An 18,704-nucleotide genomic window follows, 5' to 3' on the forward strand; every position below is an offset into this window, starting at 1 on the left:
TTATCATGTTTTATCACTTTTTCATATTACAAAGATCAGGCTTTCATGTGTAAATAGACCAAATAATCTCAACATTACTGTACTAAGGTAAATAACTGGATAAGATGTGCAATTAGTAGTACATTGCCCTTTAGGGTTTGTGCAGTTAGTATAGTAACAATTCATTTGTGTACTTGTGAAACCATGCAAAGCTGCTGCCACTCAATCCAGAAATGGTGGGTTTAGAGTGTAAAAACTTCATGTGTAATTTTTTTTTTACCACTTAATGAGACATAGGGGGAAAACACAGAATTCCTGCTAATGGTAGAATGGACACTGCAAAGGAAAGTAACTTGAATTAAAAATAGCATTTTCATTAACAAGTGTTGCTATCCTTATTTTTAAATTTCTCACGAGTGACTTATTGCATAGATATTACTAAAAGCTTTTTCAGTTAGCCTTACCTAAAATAATACATTTTCAGCACTGAAAATAAGAGCATAATTAAAGACAAAATGATCATGATCACTCTGAATAAGAAAGCTAAGAATATACATTGATTCAACATTAGTATTTGAAGTACATTAGATAATTAATGCTTAAAAAAAGGTTCAGTTTGGAAAGAAAAGATAAAAGTTATACTAAAAAATTTTGTGTTTTGGGTTGATTCAGAAATAGAAGAGCCCATGAAACCAGCAGTCATCAGCTAGTCTACCCTTCCTATTATGGTATTAAAAAATACAAAGTCTTAGTGGAATAAGTAGCATTATTTAATCACAATGTGCAACACATTTATAAGAATATTTTTTAAAAAGTCTCCAAGTATATGCAAGAGAAGTATAGAATTCTGCAAGCATGGATAACCTCAAAGGCTGAGGTAATGGAAATGAGAATAAATACATTTGTGCTATAAATTAAGAACTTCAGTTACAAATGAGTAGAGACTGTGTAATGCCTGCTATGCCACAGTATGATACAATCAAGAAAAAAACAAAACCTATGACCAAAGAATTCTTTGATGTGGCATTTCCAGTAGAAACAGCAAATTTTACTGCAGTCCTGACACTTCCAGCCAGTTGTATTTCAGAAATCTGATTTAAACAGCAAAGGTACACAGAACAGTTAGTGTGATGAAAGGATAACTTGAACTCCAGGAGAATGAAAATATTCTTCAATCAGATAAGGTAAAATTGGTTTGTTTAGTGTAACACCCCACACATGGAGACCTGTAGGATTTCCATCCTTTTCAGGACCTTGACACAGCCACCAGCCACAGAAACACCTCCAAAGCCAAAGGGCAATGCTGGTACATGCACAACTTAGTGAGCCCAAGAAGATTCCTCATCCTGTGTGCAAGGCAGTCAGACAACTTCTAGAAGTTACTAGCAAATTCAAATAAACTGATTTGGTTAGAAATTGAGTGTGATGTAGTGAAGGAGCAGATGATTGCAGACAGTGCACTCTGCAGTGCACTGGAACCACAAAGGAAGTGCCTTTGGGTTTAGGTACCCATGTCAGAGCTGAGACACTGTAAACTGTGCAACCTTGTAAGTGTTGAAGATCCAAATTAACTTCATGATACAGAATTTATCCCTGACATCCATGCTCATCTGGGATAAACAGGCAGAATCACTAAAATCAATTAGCTTTCAGCTAAAGTGAAGGAAACCTGGATTAGACTGCCTAACACTCCTCCAAAGCTAGGTAGCAATATTACCCCCACACTGGATTGGCAATGAAGGTTGTGCAAAATTTTATTTAGCTACTGAGGCAAGTCATGGAATTACTTAAATATTGATTTTTTTTAAAAGCTTTTTGTAAAACAATAGGCAGAAGACCTGCTAGATGTCTGGAGCCATAATGCAGGTATAAGTTGAAAAGAGCAATAAAAAAGATGATTTTGAGAATAATACAGGCTGAAGATTTGACTGAGAACAGAAGTAAGCTGACCCTAAATAAGCTTAGATAAACTATTGGAAAAGGCAGAGAGTTGTTGGCTCAATGGCTCAGGCAGCCATTGCACTCCTTCTGTACTTTTCATTCTGTTAGGATTACCTAAATCTATAGCAGAGATAACAGCAAGTAAGATGTATCCACAAATGAGACGTGTGGAGACAAATACATGAAGGTTCCAGCATTTTTAGGAATATTTTGAAAAGTTATCAAATGAAAAATCGGGACATGAGTTATAATGATGTGTGGAGAAATTTAAAACCTCCCCATAGTCCTTCCTCCAACTATTGTACCTATAAAAATATTTTTTAGCCAGCATGTCCACTGAAAACCACGAGCAAGAGCGATGTGCCTGATGTAAATCACTTTAAACTCCCCTCCTCTCCCCAACACAACTTCAGTGGATGGTTTCCTGATCACTCAGGAACTCCACAGAGCTTTGCTACCCACAACTTCACTGGGCAATGAAACAGAGGGCTACACGGAAGGGGTTTTCTTAAAAATAAAACAAGTTTTGGAAAGACAGTTTCATCTGCATGTCCCAAAGGATGAAAAACTTAGGAAACTTCAAAATTGTCTGCCTGCTTCTAAAATGCAGATGCACCTGCTATCCCTTCCCTGAAGGCTCCATGTCCTAGCAGGGGCCTATGCTATCTGCCAGGGCCTCGCAGCAGCACAGGGACAAAGATCAGATTGTTTTCTGACAGAAAGTGAGCTTAAATTTAAATTCACATTCAGTGCTTTTGTTACTCTTGCTGTTTAGGGAGCTTAGTGAAAAAAGTAACACTGTGTTTTCATATAATCTTAAACAAAAGATATTCAAATGAACTTCCTAAACAAAAACACACATCTGACAAGTAAGGTTGTGTAAACTTCAATGAAGGGATATATACTCTATTACTACTCATCCAAAATAGGAGAATAATGTACAGGTTTATGTTTTCCTACTGAAAGAAAATTGACTGTCTCAAAATTCAGATGTGTCAACATCTGAAGTGTCAACATTTTTATATGGAAGTGAAGAGTCTCTGCTTCATTTTCTTTTAAATAATCTGAGAGCTGGAAGAGGGGAGATAACAAGGAGCAGCACAGTTTAAATGAACCATAAGTGCATCTGAAAATGATGCAACTACAGCAACCTTTCCACACTGATGAATTGTCCTATGCATTTGTTACTTTTCTCCCCAACTCTTAACACAGGCATGTATGCAACAGAAGTTTCTAATTTCATAGTATTGTTGAGTGGATATCAACCTAAACTCCACTCCAGCATCACTCAGAGACTGTAGAATTTCAGCATGTTTGAAGCAGAGAAGCACAGTGACTTTAATGTAACAGCAGTTCAATACAACCTCTCTGACTTACCCTGTGAATCTGACATTTTCCACTCTGATGAAGCAGTTAATGCTACATTAGAAGGCATTTTTGTGATATTATAATATTATTTCATTGTGATATAAATAAGGATTTCTTTGCATAACCTCTGACAGGAAAACACATGAAAACTCAATGCCTCAATTCTTTCTGAGTAGCTTTGGTGTTGTGTTGATTCCTTGTTTAGGAACAACTGGGAAAATGCCTAACATTTCAGAAACCAAAATACATACTTAGAATGAAATATAAACATAAATATTCCCCTTCCTGGAGAAAAAGACAATTTTCTAGGTAAGTCTGTATGAGAGCTCCACTATACACTGACAAATAAATAAAGTTCATTAAAATGTATTGGAAGCTGACAGCATACTAAGCAGGGTGTACAGATACCAGACACAACCTCATTAACCTTCTTCAGGAAATGGGATGCATGATTAATTTCCAAGTCTTGCAAGTGTATGACCAAAAAAAAAGTTATCCTAGGTCATGAAGGAACATCTAAGCCAGTACACATTGTGTCTGCAGTGAAAAATCCATACTAGACTGTGAGCATGTAAAAGGGATGGGAGACTGGAAGGAAAAAGTAGAATCTTGTAGTGCCAACAATCAGGTCAACACAGTAAAGTTACAAAGAATACAACTGAGCCCCCAGGGAAACATGGATTACAAAATCTCATGTGAAAAATGCAAATCCTGACAAAATCATTTTGCCTCATAATGGGAAACAAACCTGTTTAAAAGCAGAGCCAAGGGATTCATTTGAAAGTTGCCAGTACATGACTAAGACTGATGGAACAGTAGTGCTTAAGCACAGCATCTGAACCATGATGCCAACTCTGTCCTGTCCCTTTTACTCTTTCACAAATTGGTGAGAGCATCTCTGCACTTTTCCTAAACAAAGTCAATTACCAGGTGAGAAATGAAGCAGTGCTAATAAAAGGGAGCAGCAGCATAACTGCTGAAGTGCTAAACTTTACTGTAACCCTCATCACAACTAAAGATTTCTCTAACAAGTCTACTGTAAAAACTTATCAATTTCTAAATTAAACATATAAAAAGGAATTAAAGGTTTCCTTGTCCTAAAAAGTAGATCTACACAAATTATAATACAGCAAAAAGGTTTTGTTCCATAAAAATATCCTCCAGACTTGAAGATTAGAGATATCTAGGTCAAACCACCACAATCCACTGCAGCTGCAAGTCTCATAAAATTAAGTGACTTTAATTTAGCAGAGTATTAGTTTATTCCTCACCCATTCATGTTCAGTGTTATGAATGAGTCTATTACAAAGTGTCCCCCAGGTCTTTTCAGTTTAGAACATGCATTGTACCACACTACTGCATCAATAAGAAGAACATGCTGTATCTTGAACATTGCAATGTCCTTGGTTAAAGGAAGGGCAACAGTGTTAAAATCACTGCTTGCAAGTGTGGTTTGGAGAGAGACTTACCTTTGCCAGCATTTCTGGGAGGAAGAGGAGGAGCATCAGACGTTGGAGAGGTGGGTGAGTCTGTGCTTGCAGAAGCAAAGATCTGGTTGGTAAAGGCTCCATAGGAGAGTCTTTGCTTGTCTCTGGGAGTGCTAAATGAAGGGTGAGTCAGTTTGTCTTGGGGAGAAATGCTTGAAGAGTGACAAAAGCTTTGGGGTCTTGGAGATCTTTCCTTTTTTATAGGACTAGGCTGTGAATAGAAAAACAAAGATGATACAGCTGTCTAAACATTAATTACAGTTAGTATGTTTGGAAAATAGCATACCAGAACATAATTTAGTGAACATGAGCTTTTTCTTTGTTGGACAAATAAACCCCCACTCCTCCCTTTTTCAGCAATTCAACCTGAAGGGTCTTCTCTTCTAAATGAAAATTATGATTGTACCATCATCAACAAATCATCATGAACACAAAATTAGAATTAATGTTAAAGCAGGAAATACACACTAATAATATACTAAATAAAATGCCAATAAAAGCCTGGGAAGTTTTAGAATTTAAGAGTAATTTTCAGGGAATACAGCACATTACTCAGACTAGACAATTATCCTCAAGTATCAAGTATATTACCCCACTGATGCCTAGTAAAGATGAGCAAACACTTTTGACAGATCAGATTTATTTGATCCCTGAACTAGTAATATAATCCGTGATACAGCTCTTTTTAAACACATCTAATTGCTCTTTGAAGAAATTTTACACATTAGTTTTTGCCTGCTGTACATTAATGGGTGCATTTGGAGCACGATCTGTTTCCCTGCAGCTCTGGTTCAGGTTATTATCTCCAGCACAGCATCTCTCATCCTCCAGAGGCTCCTCATACAGATGATTATTTTGTTCTCTGCTGTCCTTGAGGACATGCAAATTACTTTGGTTTCTGAATTTTTCAGTCCCAAGTGTCACAGAAAATGAGAAGTTGTCCACACTTCTTTCTGCGGCACTCATATAAAATAGGAGAGGTGTATTCGCATTTATTGCAGAAATAGAGCACACAGTAATTAACTGACTTGCTAAAGTAGGACACTGAGGCTAATTTTTCACATGCTGTAGGATGGTAATTATTCTATGCCCTCAAGTTTTGCCTTTCCATTACTTCTTTAAAAAAAAACCCCAGGAATAAATAGCACAGCACAGTTTGTGAAAAATACAGTTATTTATTCAATAACTAGGTTTTTAATTAATTTAAGGAAAAACAAATAAGTATGTAAGCTTTGGATTTCCTGCAGCTAAAATTTAACAGCTTAGAATTCTGAAGAGGATAAAGCAACAAAGTAGTCCAGATTTGCTGATTTATATTATACTGTATGTCTTGTCAAAACCAAACTTCTGAAGCAGCCCATAATAACTAGGTTGACAAAGTATATTCAAAAAGCACTTAGGCAGTCTTTAACACAGGCCTCAGAATTAGGGGGTTTTTCCCCCCCAAAATATCTGTAAGAAAAGAAAGGCTGAAGTGGGTCTCTAATTACCACTTATTTCCAGGGAGTAGAGCTGTTCAGTTTTTGTGCAAGGCTGTATCAGAAATTCCCACTCACCTTATCATCCAAGTCATCGTCACTCTCATCGATCTCTTCCTGCCGAAGATTCCATTCGTACTCCACGTGCACGTGTGGGTTCAGCTTTCCTGCCTTGGCTTGAGAAAGCTAAAAGAAATAAAATGTCTTGTTAAAGTACTTGCTGTTCTTTTGGTGTTACCTAAGTTAGTTTTGTAATGGCAAGAAATAAACTGGAGTATTTAGAAGTTTAAAATTATTCCAGGATGATCACACAAACATCCTTCATTTGTTTGAGGTATAGAAAAAGAGCTAAAAGGCAAAAAGGAAAGATTTTCTCAAAATGGAAAGAAGTCGCCATGTTTGATGAGCATTTGAAAAGATGACATGAAGAGAAGGTATATGCACAGAAGCAGAATTTATCTGGAGCCCTCCTTTCCAAAAAGGAAAGGCAAAACCTATTTATAAATTTTGATACATACATCTGCTGTCCCATCAAAATCACAATCTTTGTACTCAAATCAAATGAAAAGATATTTACTCTTCATTTAGATATTTTACCTCTCTCTCTCCCTGGATGAGGCCAATATGTCTTAAGCACAAATTCCTTGACTTTGCCAGCCCAAATAATGTATTTCACATTCTTTAAAAAAAACCACCTCAATGATCAGCAAAAAAAACCTAATAGAGCAGTTCATGGTTATTCTGAGGAGATAAATTCTCCTTTTCAATGCCTAGATTTTCCATCATTATTTAGTCCTTCACATCCTTTAAAATGTAGTCTACTTGATAGTAGTTGATTCAGGAGCGCCTTTAACCATGTTCCTGAAATAAAACTTGGAATAAAGACAGTATTTCCAATCTGTTATGTAAGTATTCATGAACCCACTTGAGCTGAATTTGAATTTAATTACACAGTTAAGACTCCAGTTATGCAACAGAAATGAGTTTAGTACAGCTTTCTTAATGCAAACACCTAGTTATTTATCTTGTACTTTTTTACTGCCCACAGCAAACAGTGCGCTCATTCGTGTTTCTTTTTCACTCTTAACTCATTGCTGCTTTTGGAAAAAAATGCAGAAATAGTTTCCTCTTCAAAAATTAGAAAAAAAAAAAGAGAAAAGGCATACATGCTCTATGAGAGTTAAGTGAAATAATCAGTGAGGTATTCATGGAATTTGTATCACTATAACTAAACTATTAACTGCTAGATAGGCTGACTGATAACATCCACTTGACTGTTTGTTCTGTAACACAGCCAGCTGGTCCACATTAATGGCAGATGTAACTTTTGAAAAGGGATAGTATAGAGAAAAAAGCAATCCATCCCCACTGTGTGCTGCACAGGTGATCTGCTTGATCCAGCTGACAGAATACTCAAACCACTGGAAACAGCACCTACTTACACAGCAGACATGGCATTAACTGAGAAGTCAGTCCCACCTCATCAACCACAGCAAAATGCTGACTTGCATCCCCAGAAACATGGAAAATTTCTTTGATTTGTGAAGGACAAGGTCTTTTGATTATTCAATAATTAATTCATGACAAGAACTTTCAGTTGTCACAGGAATGGTATTAAAATTACCAGCTGCAGAGCAAAAGTAGATATCCTCAGATCATCAAAGTTAGAAAAAAGAAGAAATAGAAATAAGTGGCAAGTGTTTTGTAAATCCTTCTGGTTTTGTCTTAACTGCCACACTACTTAGACTTTTTAATGCCTTGATAGTAATTAAATTCACTTGCCTACTAAATGCATACTGCTGGCACCCTAGAGGGCCAAGAACAAACAATCTTGTTGGTCTGATGTAAAATCCTTACTCCTGGCTAAATGCTTCAGAGAAGTACCTGGGAAATTCCTTAACACCTTTATTTCTTGAACACCAATAATCTTTTTGGTGTCTGTTAACATCCCTCACACATTCTCAGAATTCCAGGAGGTTTTTGCTTTGATCATTCTCAGTAGAGGGACAAAGTCCCACAGAAGCTGGTGTTCTACATCTTTTTATACTTCAGCTTCCAGATATTACACTTATACTTCTTCCTCCTTTCAGGAGCGTAATTTTAAGTTGTTTCAATTCTCCTTATAAAGAGACTTTCACCACCTCTGAACTACCTGTTCTGTTAAATAATCTGAAAAAAGCGATAGCAGGAAAAGACAAAAGGTCCGAACCTAACAGGTCTTGACAGTGTTAATGTGGGGTTGTTTAGTACTCCTGATATAAAAGCCTTTAAGAAGAACTTTTGAGGTGATGAAGACCAAATCTCCTTAAATGGTGTATTTATTGACACATCTGACCCTCCACTACTTAAGTCTTCAAAACCACTGGTTAAAATAACTAATACTGCCACTAGAAGAAAGATCATTTTCTTAAACTGTCACAAAGAAAATTACTGCTGTGTTTTAGCTAAGAAAACAGTCGGGCCTTCAGATCAACACACAGCCAGCTGGCACCAATACCATGTGTGAGATGCAATGGTAATGATATATGAAGTAAATCAGATTTTTAAAGAAGCAAACATTCCCCTTTGCCCCCAGGCTTGGTTCTTACCAGTTCCTCACACTGGACAGCTTTCAGTCTCTTTGCTGTGTCCAGAGCCGTCTCTCCAGCTTGGTTTACTACAAAATTACAATACAAAAAAGAGCAATTCTTTGAGATGTGTTAAGAAATAATTTATTGAATTTCACTGCTGGTAGCACAGTAACTCCTAAAAGTGATCAAAAATGTCTGTTTACTCTATAGCAGCTGCAGCTCTTTAAGATTCCACTCCAAGTGCTCATGCATTTCATGTATCATCAGGTTCTTCCTGAACAGCAGCATCTGCTGCAACAGTTCCCAAATCCCTCCCAACCACCCCAGCAAAGAATACAAAGAAATTTCGTCACCTCAATCTCCACTCAATGCCTTCGCCAATAAAACTCGTAACTCAATAAGCAAGAGAAGCAAGCAGGCAGGGTAAAATAGCTCAAAGAAGAAAACTAATTCTAAGATTTATAAAAAGGAAAAAAAAAGGCTAAATGTTGATCCAAGCAGATTTTACTTTGATTAATATGTAGATTCAATCTACACCTTAATTTGAAGATATTTGAACAAGAATAAATTTAAAACTTTCTAGCTTTGTCTTTATCAAAGCTATAAAATGGTTTACAATTTAAAATAACACCTGGTAAGAAAGAAGGTGATATCTGAGGCTGCTGGGAGGTCCTCAGGCACAGCATCTAATGGAATCCTTCCCAGATGCTCAGTAGCAAGTCTCAGTAAACAAAAACAACTCCCAAATCTGCTGTTGATAAACCCTAGGTAAAATGTACTCTCACAGTACATCAGTAAATGCCATGGAGCTGGAACAGAGAATGCTCCACAGCACATCCAGATTGTAAAACATTTCTGTGATCAGGAGCTGAAAATTACCAAACTGAGATGTATAATGTCAGTGCGAAATCTTACACAGACAATGTCAGGTAGGAATCCTAGAATTTACAAAGCAGTCCTCCAGAAAGGCCTGTGACTTTGAAAGAATTCAGATCCCTAAATGAATGATTTACTTGTAGAAAGATCTACCAGAGGTGGTTTAATACGAAAAGGAATGAAAACATAGCACTTATGTGAAGTTAATACCTAGATAGCTTTTAAGTATATACCTCTTACTTCAGGGTCTGTGTGAGATCACTCAAGTTCCTATGTGAGATCACACCAAAAAATCAACAAAAAGAGCACAACACCCTCTTTCCCACAACAAAAAACCCTCAAAAAACAAGGGACCAAAAAGGTGTGAACACTCCTCTGGCATCTACCTAGGAGAAAGTTCAATCGAAGGACCAATAAAGGACTTAAACTTGTTCAGATGGTTTTCCCGTTGTAACTACCAAAAATGGTCACATTAAATTCTCTGATTTGTGATAATATTGGAATATATTCTAAAAGCCTATAAAAAGGCAAAGGAAAGCAGTCACTTCTGCCACTAAACTATGAACTTCAATTTATACAGTAATACAGTAGTTCTTTACCAGGCAGTGGAGGAAAGTAATGGTGATAAAGAAAAAGGGAGAAATAAAATCCAGTTTGCATCAGCTGTTAAAAAAACTTCTCTCCTATACCACTAACTCACTGAATGTAAATGTTTTACAGACATGCTGATCACATTTAACTCCTGGGCCTAACTAGCTGGATTCATGGGATGCCTTCCTAACTCAGGAAAAATGGGATCAGCTCTCTCAGCTGCCTTTCAGCTTCTCTTTGCACCTACCTCTGAGACAGGAGTAACTCCTGCTGTACCTGTATCAGTTCATTTGCCATAATGGCATACCAAAAGTTTAATTGAAAATGGAATCTCTGTTTGCTCAGTTAGGATAATCTCTTGTTCTCTGGATGGTGTCCCCTCCCTAATCAGTGGCAGTGTTGGCTGGGATGAAACCACAGCACCAGCTGCCATTGATATCAACAGAAAAATGAAGTGCTGTGCACATAAAGCCCACGTACCTAAGAGTGGAATTAGATATTTAAGTTCTAGCATAAAAAATGAACCTAAATTCCAGGCAGTTTAAAATGGGTCAGAAACAGAACTCTGAACTCTGCTTAGGGTTTGCCAATAGTATTTCATATTAGAAATTTTTGTCATTATTATCTTCTAAGAATTCAATTTCTTAATTGAATGTTTCCTTTATGCTTGCTGTTGACAAGGTCTTCATCTTTCTACCACAGTTTTATTTTAGAAGTTTGCTTACCACAGAGAAATAAACAAAAGTGGCTAAAATAATGGGAAGAAATTTTAAGAAATCTGTATTTTCTGGTTTTAAATAATGAACTTACCTAAATCAATAGTTGGCTTCCCCCTCAAAAGCAATTTCAAACACTCAGGCTTATTATATATACTGCAGTAGTGTAGAACTGTATTACCCAATGCTGTTTGTTTGTCCAGGTTTCCACTAAAAAAAAAAAAAAGAACATGCAATCAAGAAGAGTATAGTAGCTGTGGTATTCATTTCAGATCTAGCATCCATATAAATAAAAACTTTACTGGACAAATATGAAGTAGGACAAAAAAAGAAATTAAATCAAACATTACTTTCAAAGACTATTAAGAATTTTTCCAAGGACACTGGAAATACCTGAGTTGTGATTGAGAAGGACTGAAAATCTACAGATGTTCATTCAAAAAACTAAAGATGTGAAACTCAGAGACTCAGGCCTCTCTAAGGTCATGCCAGTTGCCACTTCACCATAATTCTTTTTTCAAATATGCTAAATTAGCCCAATAGAAATATCTGAATAATTCTGATACAGTTAAAATAGGTTAATAAATCCCATGCAGTCAAGGAACTATCAAGAGGGCAGCTGTGAGAATGAACAAAAGAGTTGTAAGAAGGAATATAAGGACAACACATTGACTTAGGGGAAAACACAGATGTGCAAAAGGGCTCACAGGGTTTTAAAAAACTGTATTTCCTTCAGTTTTCAACTTCTAAACCCAGGTTTTTCAAAAACTGTTACTGACATTTTCATAAACCAGAAAAGCAAAGCTCAGGAGATGACAGCTTTCCCCAGTGTTACCCATATTGGACAGTAAGAGCCCACAGGGTTGTAAAGATGCTCCTGAATTTGAGACTTCCACAAAAAAAAACCACAGCAGACAGAAACACACACAAGGTTATAGTTGTCTGAAGAAACTATGAAGCTTCATAACAAAATCCAGAAAAATTTTAAATAATCATCCAAAATAAAAAATATTTTAATAAAGGTGAAAATAGCAATTTGGGTTCCTAAAACATTTTTCAAATTATGATCTTAAACAGCTTGAAAATATTGGAATGTTATTTTTCATCTGTTACTTTAATAATACTCCTATAAAAAGCACTCACACTTTTCATTAAGGTTTTTTACTTCTACGAACACATTCCTTGACAACAAAGAGCAACTCAGCCAATAAACTAGATACTGAAAATTACTCATCAATTTTATGCTCTCAGTAGCTTTAATACAGCTTATTAACTATTGGAACATCTTTTTCAAAGTCAATCTATCATCTGTTCATAATTTTCTGATGAAGATCCTTGTTTTCTACTCTTACAGTTCCTTTGCATGTGTCCTGTATTTGGAACATTTAGGAACCTGCCATCCCTCCTGTACCTGATCTATTTGTTTGCATGGCTTCATGTTGTCATGTGCTCTAAATCAAGGTTCTCTCATGCACTACAGACTTTTTTCTTTCCTCCTATTTTTATGCAACTCCTTTCAATGCTTTTAATCTACACATCTTTCCCCCTCCCTACCAATCAGGAACACAAAGGTTAACTCAAAGGTACTAAACTATTCTCCTTTGAAACATATCTAAGGAGAAAGATTGTAAGTGATGAGCAAACACCATCCAAGGCACTGCCAGGATGACTCTGAACATGCAAAACTGTCATGTACAATTGAATGAAAAGTCAGCAACCCATACCAGTTTTGTACAAGGAAGTCAACCAGATGGAGAGAGGTTTGGTCAGCAGTCCGGACTGCTAAATGAAGTGCTGTTTCACCTGGCTCCTAAACACATGCAAAGAGAAGTTAGATTTCTGTCTTATTTCTGCAGAGCTTGTATATCAGACCTATGAGATACATCTTACTCACTCTTTACAGTCTTTCAAAGAAAAATATTAGGAAATGATCATGAAAACGATTATTGTCTTTATCTCTAAAAGACACCATGTGCTTCAAAGGAAAATGGCATTACACTTCTGAGATCTCAGCTTTCCTAAACCAAATTTTCACTTTTCCCAGCTGGATGGAACAACCCTGAGGAGCCTTTAACCATTTTAGCTATCAGAAACTGAAAGGGATCTTGCCAAGGAAAACTGAGTAAATTTGCAGTACTTGTTGCTTTACAACAGCCTGGTGAGCACCAAGCAAAGTCACAACATTATTTCCTACAAAAACAGCATCACAAAAATCACAGTCCCACATACATTAAAACTCCTACAGATTGGCAGGACAGTTGAAAGGACCTGTGAAGGTCATGTAAAACAATCTCTCTGCCCAAGCAGGGCCACTGAGGACCAGCTGCCCAGGACCACATCCAGATGGCTCTGGAATATCTCCAAGGACAGAGACTCCACATCCCTGGGCAGCCTGTGCCAGTGTTTGGCCATTCTCACAATACAAAAAGGTTTCCTGATGTTCAGAGGGCACCTCCTGTGCTCCAGTCTGTGCCAGTGCCTCTGGTCCCATCACTGGGCACCACTGGGCTCCATCTTCTTCCCACCCTCCCTGCAGGTGTTTCCATACAATGATGGGATGTCCCTGAGCCCCTCACAGCTGAACAGCCCCAGGTATCTGAGCCCTTCCAGGTGCTCCAGGACACATTTGTGGCCCTTCCCTGCATTCTCTCCAGCCTGTCCAAGTCACTCTTGCTGTGGGGAGCCCAGATGTGGGCACAGCACTGCAGCTGTGGCCTCACCAGGGCTGAGTGGAGGGAAGGATCACTGCCCTTCACATGATGGCAATGTGTCCCCGCTGTCACCTCTGCCACAAGGGCACCCTGCAGGCCCAGGTTTCACCTTGGTGTCCATCAGGACTCCCAGGTCTCTTTAGGCAGAGCTGTGTGGTTCCCAGCACAAAGTTAGTGCATGGGGCATTTCCGCCATAATAAAGGGTTTCTCCTTGTCTAACTTGAATTGAATCATACTTTATTTTCTATACATTTCATATGCATTAATGCATTGAAATAGAAACAGAAATGTTGTTTATTTCCATTTAAAAGTTTCATGAGAAGTTAATGAAATCTAAAGTTAGATTAACTCCTACACAAGGACAATTAAAAAAGCACATTACAGTATATATACTTAGAATTAAAGTCATAATTAAAAAAAATTATTTTATTAAACCTCAGAGAATTTACAGAGGAGAATGCTGCTATAAATGTCCTAACTGCAAACCACATTTCAATTGGTGCTCATACCTTTCTAGATACCACTGCCTGTAATAGCTGCGAAGTCTGAGGAGCTAATTCTGTGGAAACTGCTGTGGATGACAAATACAGAAAGCTGACCTTGCAGTCAGAGAATTTGAAATGTGTTTGCATGATAAGCACTCTGTGATAGCTCAGGTGCTGAGACTATACTGAACTTATCCCTTTCACTGAACACAGACAGGCACTGTGTCCTTTGTCAATTTAGCTATTTTAACACAACTTCTTGAAAACAATCTCTAACATGTCTCCAGGTTGGGAGAAAACATTGCTGAGCAAGTGGTTAATGGCATCAATTATCTATTATCAATAAAAACAGGCTACTTTGCTCATGATTAACATTTGTCCATTACTTATTAAGGTCAACCTGGACTGATTTTTCCAGAAACTGTTACTGATTTCAGAAGGAAGATCAAGTACTCATAACTTGATACACATACACACACAAAAGAATCTTACAGGTTGAAAGAAATTGTACTTGTGTAAATGTCTCATTAGAAGATGTGAAGTCATCAGATTTATTCTTTCCTTGTCCACAGTAAACAGAGACTTGCAGACACTCAGTAATGTGTTCCTCCAGCCACTATTTTAAAAGCAGGCATGATACTGTATGTGGAACCAGGTCACCCTGGGCAATCAACTCTATTCTTTGGGACTTTTCTAAAAGAGACACACTGCAGAACAGGTGCTTTTCAACACACTATAGAGGCACCAAAACAGTGTATGATATCACTATTGCATTTCCCACTCCTTTAGACCAATTGATGATGAAAAATAAAGTGCTCTTTTCCCTCCCCACAAGGATGCAACATTAGGGAAAGAAAAAAAACCCCTATAATTCTCATCTGTCATTTCTTTTGTTTTATCATCTAAAGCAGCAGTCCCAGATCTTGGGCATTTTACAAATACACATGATTTAAAATAGTACTTGTTTACCTGGTAAGCTTACCTGTCCAGGCTCCAGCAGTGGCTCCATTAGCTCTACCCCCTCTGCATAGACTTGAATTAGTGCAAGTAAATCCCTGGATTTGACAGCCTCAAGTAATTCACTCAGTTTAGCTGCTGCAGATGCACAAGTCTTCCTAGAGAACTTATGATCTACATATTTAGCAGTGATAAATTCTTTACGTGCAGTCCTGTGGGGTGTGAAAATAGAGCTTGCTTTAGAAATTTTTAGAAAAATAGGTCAATGATTATAATTTAAAATCACCTTGTCTAACTTGGAAGCTGAGAAGGGAAGAAGAAAACTACCTGATAAAAAGTGTGTTATTTATTGTTACACTGCATGTCTTGCTTGCAAACAAGCCCCAAATATGGAACATTGTCAATTTTATCCTGTCTTCTTGTTATATACAAAAACTACACTGACTGTGGAGACTAAGACCAGAGAAAAAGTAGAGCTAGTGCCACTTAGTTTATTATCTGAGGGTTTACTACAAAACTCAAAACCATTCAAGAATCAAATAATGCTCCTTGAAACCCAAACAAAGAGTTTTCTACACAGGGAAGCTGAGGAAGTAAAATGTGACTCTATGACTGGAGACTGAACTTCTAAGAAGCTCCATAGTGGGAATAAAAACCTCCAGTTCAGCCATCCATGCCTTCCCCTGGCTTGGTTACTGTTTAAGACACTTTACACCACAGATAAATTCCACAGAAAACTTAAAGTTTAAAGACTCAGTACTTACATATCACTTGATGGACTGGGTTTAGGTGAAGGACTAGGTAAGTTCCCTTCCATAATATCATTAAAACTAGTATTTCCTACATTCTTGGCCAGCTGAGATAAGAGAAAGAATAAAAAAAGTGAGGACTTTTGGGATCTAACAGCAACCTAACAACAGAACCATTAATGTGCATTTTCCACACTATTTATAAAAGATGGAAAACACAGAACTGAAAAATTAAAACTCAATGATTACATGCAGATACAGAGCAATTAAAAAGAAAAAAAAATGCTTCTGTTATACCAGAACTTGTACAATAGACTTCACAGTCACAAAATTATTTGTATTTCAAGACAATTTGCCTCCAACATGAAACCAGAAAGAGGAACCAGCAGCATGAGCAGTGAAATGGTGCTGGTACACTGATCACGAAGCTGCTTTGGGAAAGAAGCTCAGTCCTACTGAAGATCATTCTTAGTAACACTTGATTTAGATTACTAGTAACTTTGTGAAAAAACCTCTATATTTTATGAAGAGAGAAAGTGATAAAGTTGAATCTGTATCCAAATCCAGATCTGCCTTACAACTTCTATCAAGTTTCCTTTAAAAAATTTCTGTAACAAGTGTCTTCTTTCAGGCCAAACACAGCTACTGCAACTATTTCTTTTTTTACTTGTTTATATTTTTCCTTTAGGTTTTTTTTTATTGGTACTCTCACATCATATTTCTTTCATAACTTCAGTACTACATAATTTCATCCATCAAATTAAGATTCCTACAATATTTTTCTTTCAGAATTAGCAACAGTCATTCTCCCTTGCCAAGTCAAATTAGCTTAATGTGTTAAATCACATCAGCTTTTAGACTGCTGTGATTTTGGGTCAAGATCAGCTATTGAGAGCAAAATTCTGATAGCTCTAAATACAATGGGTGCCAATATTCATTCTGCAACACCTCAGGACATGAAATGAGAAGTGACAACAGCACCAATAATATATAGTAATATATAACCATGCACCTGTAAAATATCTACAGAAATATGAGGAAAAAATTCTGCAAAAATACATTCCTTGAAAAAGATTAACAGTAACTTGTACATTTTGGTGCTTCCTCCATATATGTCAAGATTTGACTAAAAAATCCCAATATAAATTAAAGAGACTTACCAAGAGTTCAGACGTTCCTAATTTGTCTAATTCCAAAGACTGGATTCGAGAAATATGGACACCCATTTCTCTGTGTATCCCAGAACACTCAATGCAGGTTAAAATGCCCAAATTGGTCGAAAGCCATGTTGGATCTGCACAATTGGAACACAAAGTATTTAATCAAAGTCCAAGAAAAGATTTGCAATGGTGGCAAGAGATGTGTTCTGAAATTATTCCTTATTTAATGTTTCAAAGAATGAAAATAAACTAAGAACATTCCATACTTTTCTCCGAACTCTAACTTAACCAGAAATTGCTACCAATGGAATGCAGTATTTCAGATTTAGGAACAGACCCAAAGGCATTGAATTTAGACTTATTCATTCATACTGCATGAATGTATTTCAATACATTTTGTATTTGTTTCCTGTACAAATTAATTCCTGTTTTTAAAAGTAACAGATCTCCTAAATTTGACAACCTCTGAAGTGTTAAAATTTACTTCTTAAACTTTAAATAGTCTTTCATAAAAGATTAATCATAGTGCTTTCCAGTATGTAAAACAGCAGCATGTTGTAGAAAATTTGAGGAATGCTGGCTAGTCCAGGAAAAAAAACCCAATCTTTTAAAATGGTGTCATGGAGGAGATCTGCATGTAATATTAGAATAGATTTGATACTACAAATGCTACATAGGAAGCATGACCAGTTTTTAAGGAAAAGAATAAGCTTCAGACATACTTTGTGCACAAATTAATCACTTCCTTGACTTTAAATAGTAACTGCTGAAGCATTAAGCCAAGAGTTTTAAAGCAGCAAGCTGGAGTACAGAGGCTTAAAACTTTACTACAAATTAAAAGATGAATGGGAACTGTAATCTGAAGTTTCTATAGCTTTACATAATGAAATAATTGAATGAACTGGTTCCAGGATTTGACATAATTATATCCCAGTTTGTAATTTTATCTAGCTATTTCAAACTTGGATCAGTTCTGCATTAGTAAGCATCTGCAAGATACACACAATCTACTTAGTTCAAAATCAGCATCACCTTCTTGAAGTGTCCCTTTGATGAGAAAGCTGCAGTAGCTGCCAGCTCCCACAGCTCCCACACCAGCTCAATCCTGCTTGACCAGCTGCCCCTTCTCAGGCTCTGAGTGCCACATAACTGACCTGTAACTCTGTACTTCTGAAGATATAATCTGACAGGATTTCAACTCTGGCTCTCATTCTTTGCACAAGACTACTTATTCCACCTCTGAAAACGATGCTGCAACTCCAGTAGTCTCATGCCAAGATAAAGCCTCAGAGCAAGATCCTGGCCAGGTCAATTTTTCCACAAGCATTGTCTAAATATTACTCACTTCTACTTAGTAGCATGCACAGGATCAGTGATGCCAAGCAACTTCCATTCAAGTGCAACAAGCATCTAGACACAGTGCAACAAGAACAGTTCAAACTCCAGAGGGGCTTGAACTGCTGGAAGTAAGCACAGACAACACACAAAAATATTTTAGTGAATTAAATGGAACTAACGTAGGAAAGTCATATTTGTTCTTTTAAAAACAGGTTGAAGACTGAGAAACATCACTTAGAAAATGAGTTTGCACTCTACAAACACTTCTTTGAAGAAATTACTTTGCTCCCAACAAGA

The 18,704-nt window shown here is 37.0% G+C and overlaps 1 protein-coding gene across 2 annotated transcripts in view; it reads right to left on the reverse strand.

Moving 5' to 3' along the window:
- The window catches only part of ASAP1 (ArfGAP with SH3 domain, ankyrin repeat and PH domain 1), a 142,394-nt gene that overhangs the window by 21,666 nt on the left and 102,024 nt on the right, over positions 1-18,704 (reverse strand). For both annotated transcript variants that reach the window (XM_058821412.1, XM_058821420.1), the window contains 8 exons: positions 17,070-17,203; positions 15,925-16,016; positions 15,186-15,372; positions 12,731-12,816; positions 11,101-11,216; positions 8,842-8,909; positions 6,332-6,439; positions 4,758-4,986 (listed from right to left, as the gene is read on the reverse strand). In XM_058821412.1, coding sequence (XP_058677395.1) covers positions 4,758-4,986; positions 6,332-6,439; positions 8,842-8,909; positions 11,101-11,216; positions 12,731-12,816; positions 15,186-15,372; positions 15,925-16,016; positions 17,070-17,203 — 1,020 coding nt within the window. The remainder of the gene's footprint in view (positions 1-4,757; positions 4,987-6,331; positions 6,440-8,841; positions 8,910-11,100; positions 11,217-12,730; positions 12,817-15,185; positions 15,373-15,924; positions 16,017-17,069; positions 17,204-18,704) is intronic.

Source organism: Ammospiza caudacuta, chromosome 1 (assembly GCF_027887145.1).
Source record: "Ammospiza caudacuta isolate bAmmCau1 chromosome 1, bAmmCau1.pri, whole genome shotgun sequence".
Classification (NCBI taxonomy): Eukaryota; Metazoa; Chordata; class Aves; order Passeriformes; family Passerellidae; genus Ammospiza; species Ammospiza caudacuta.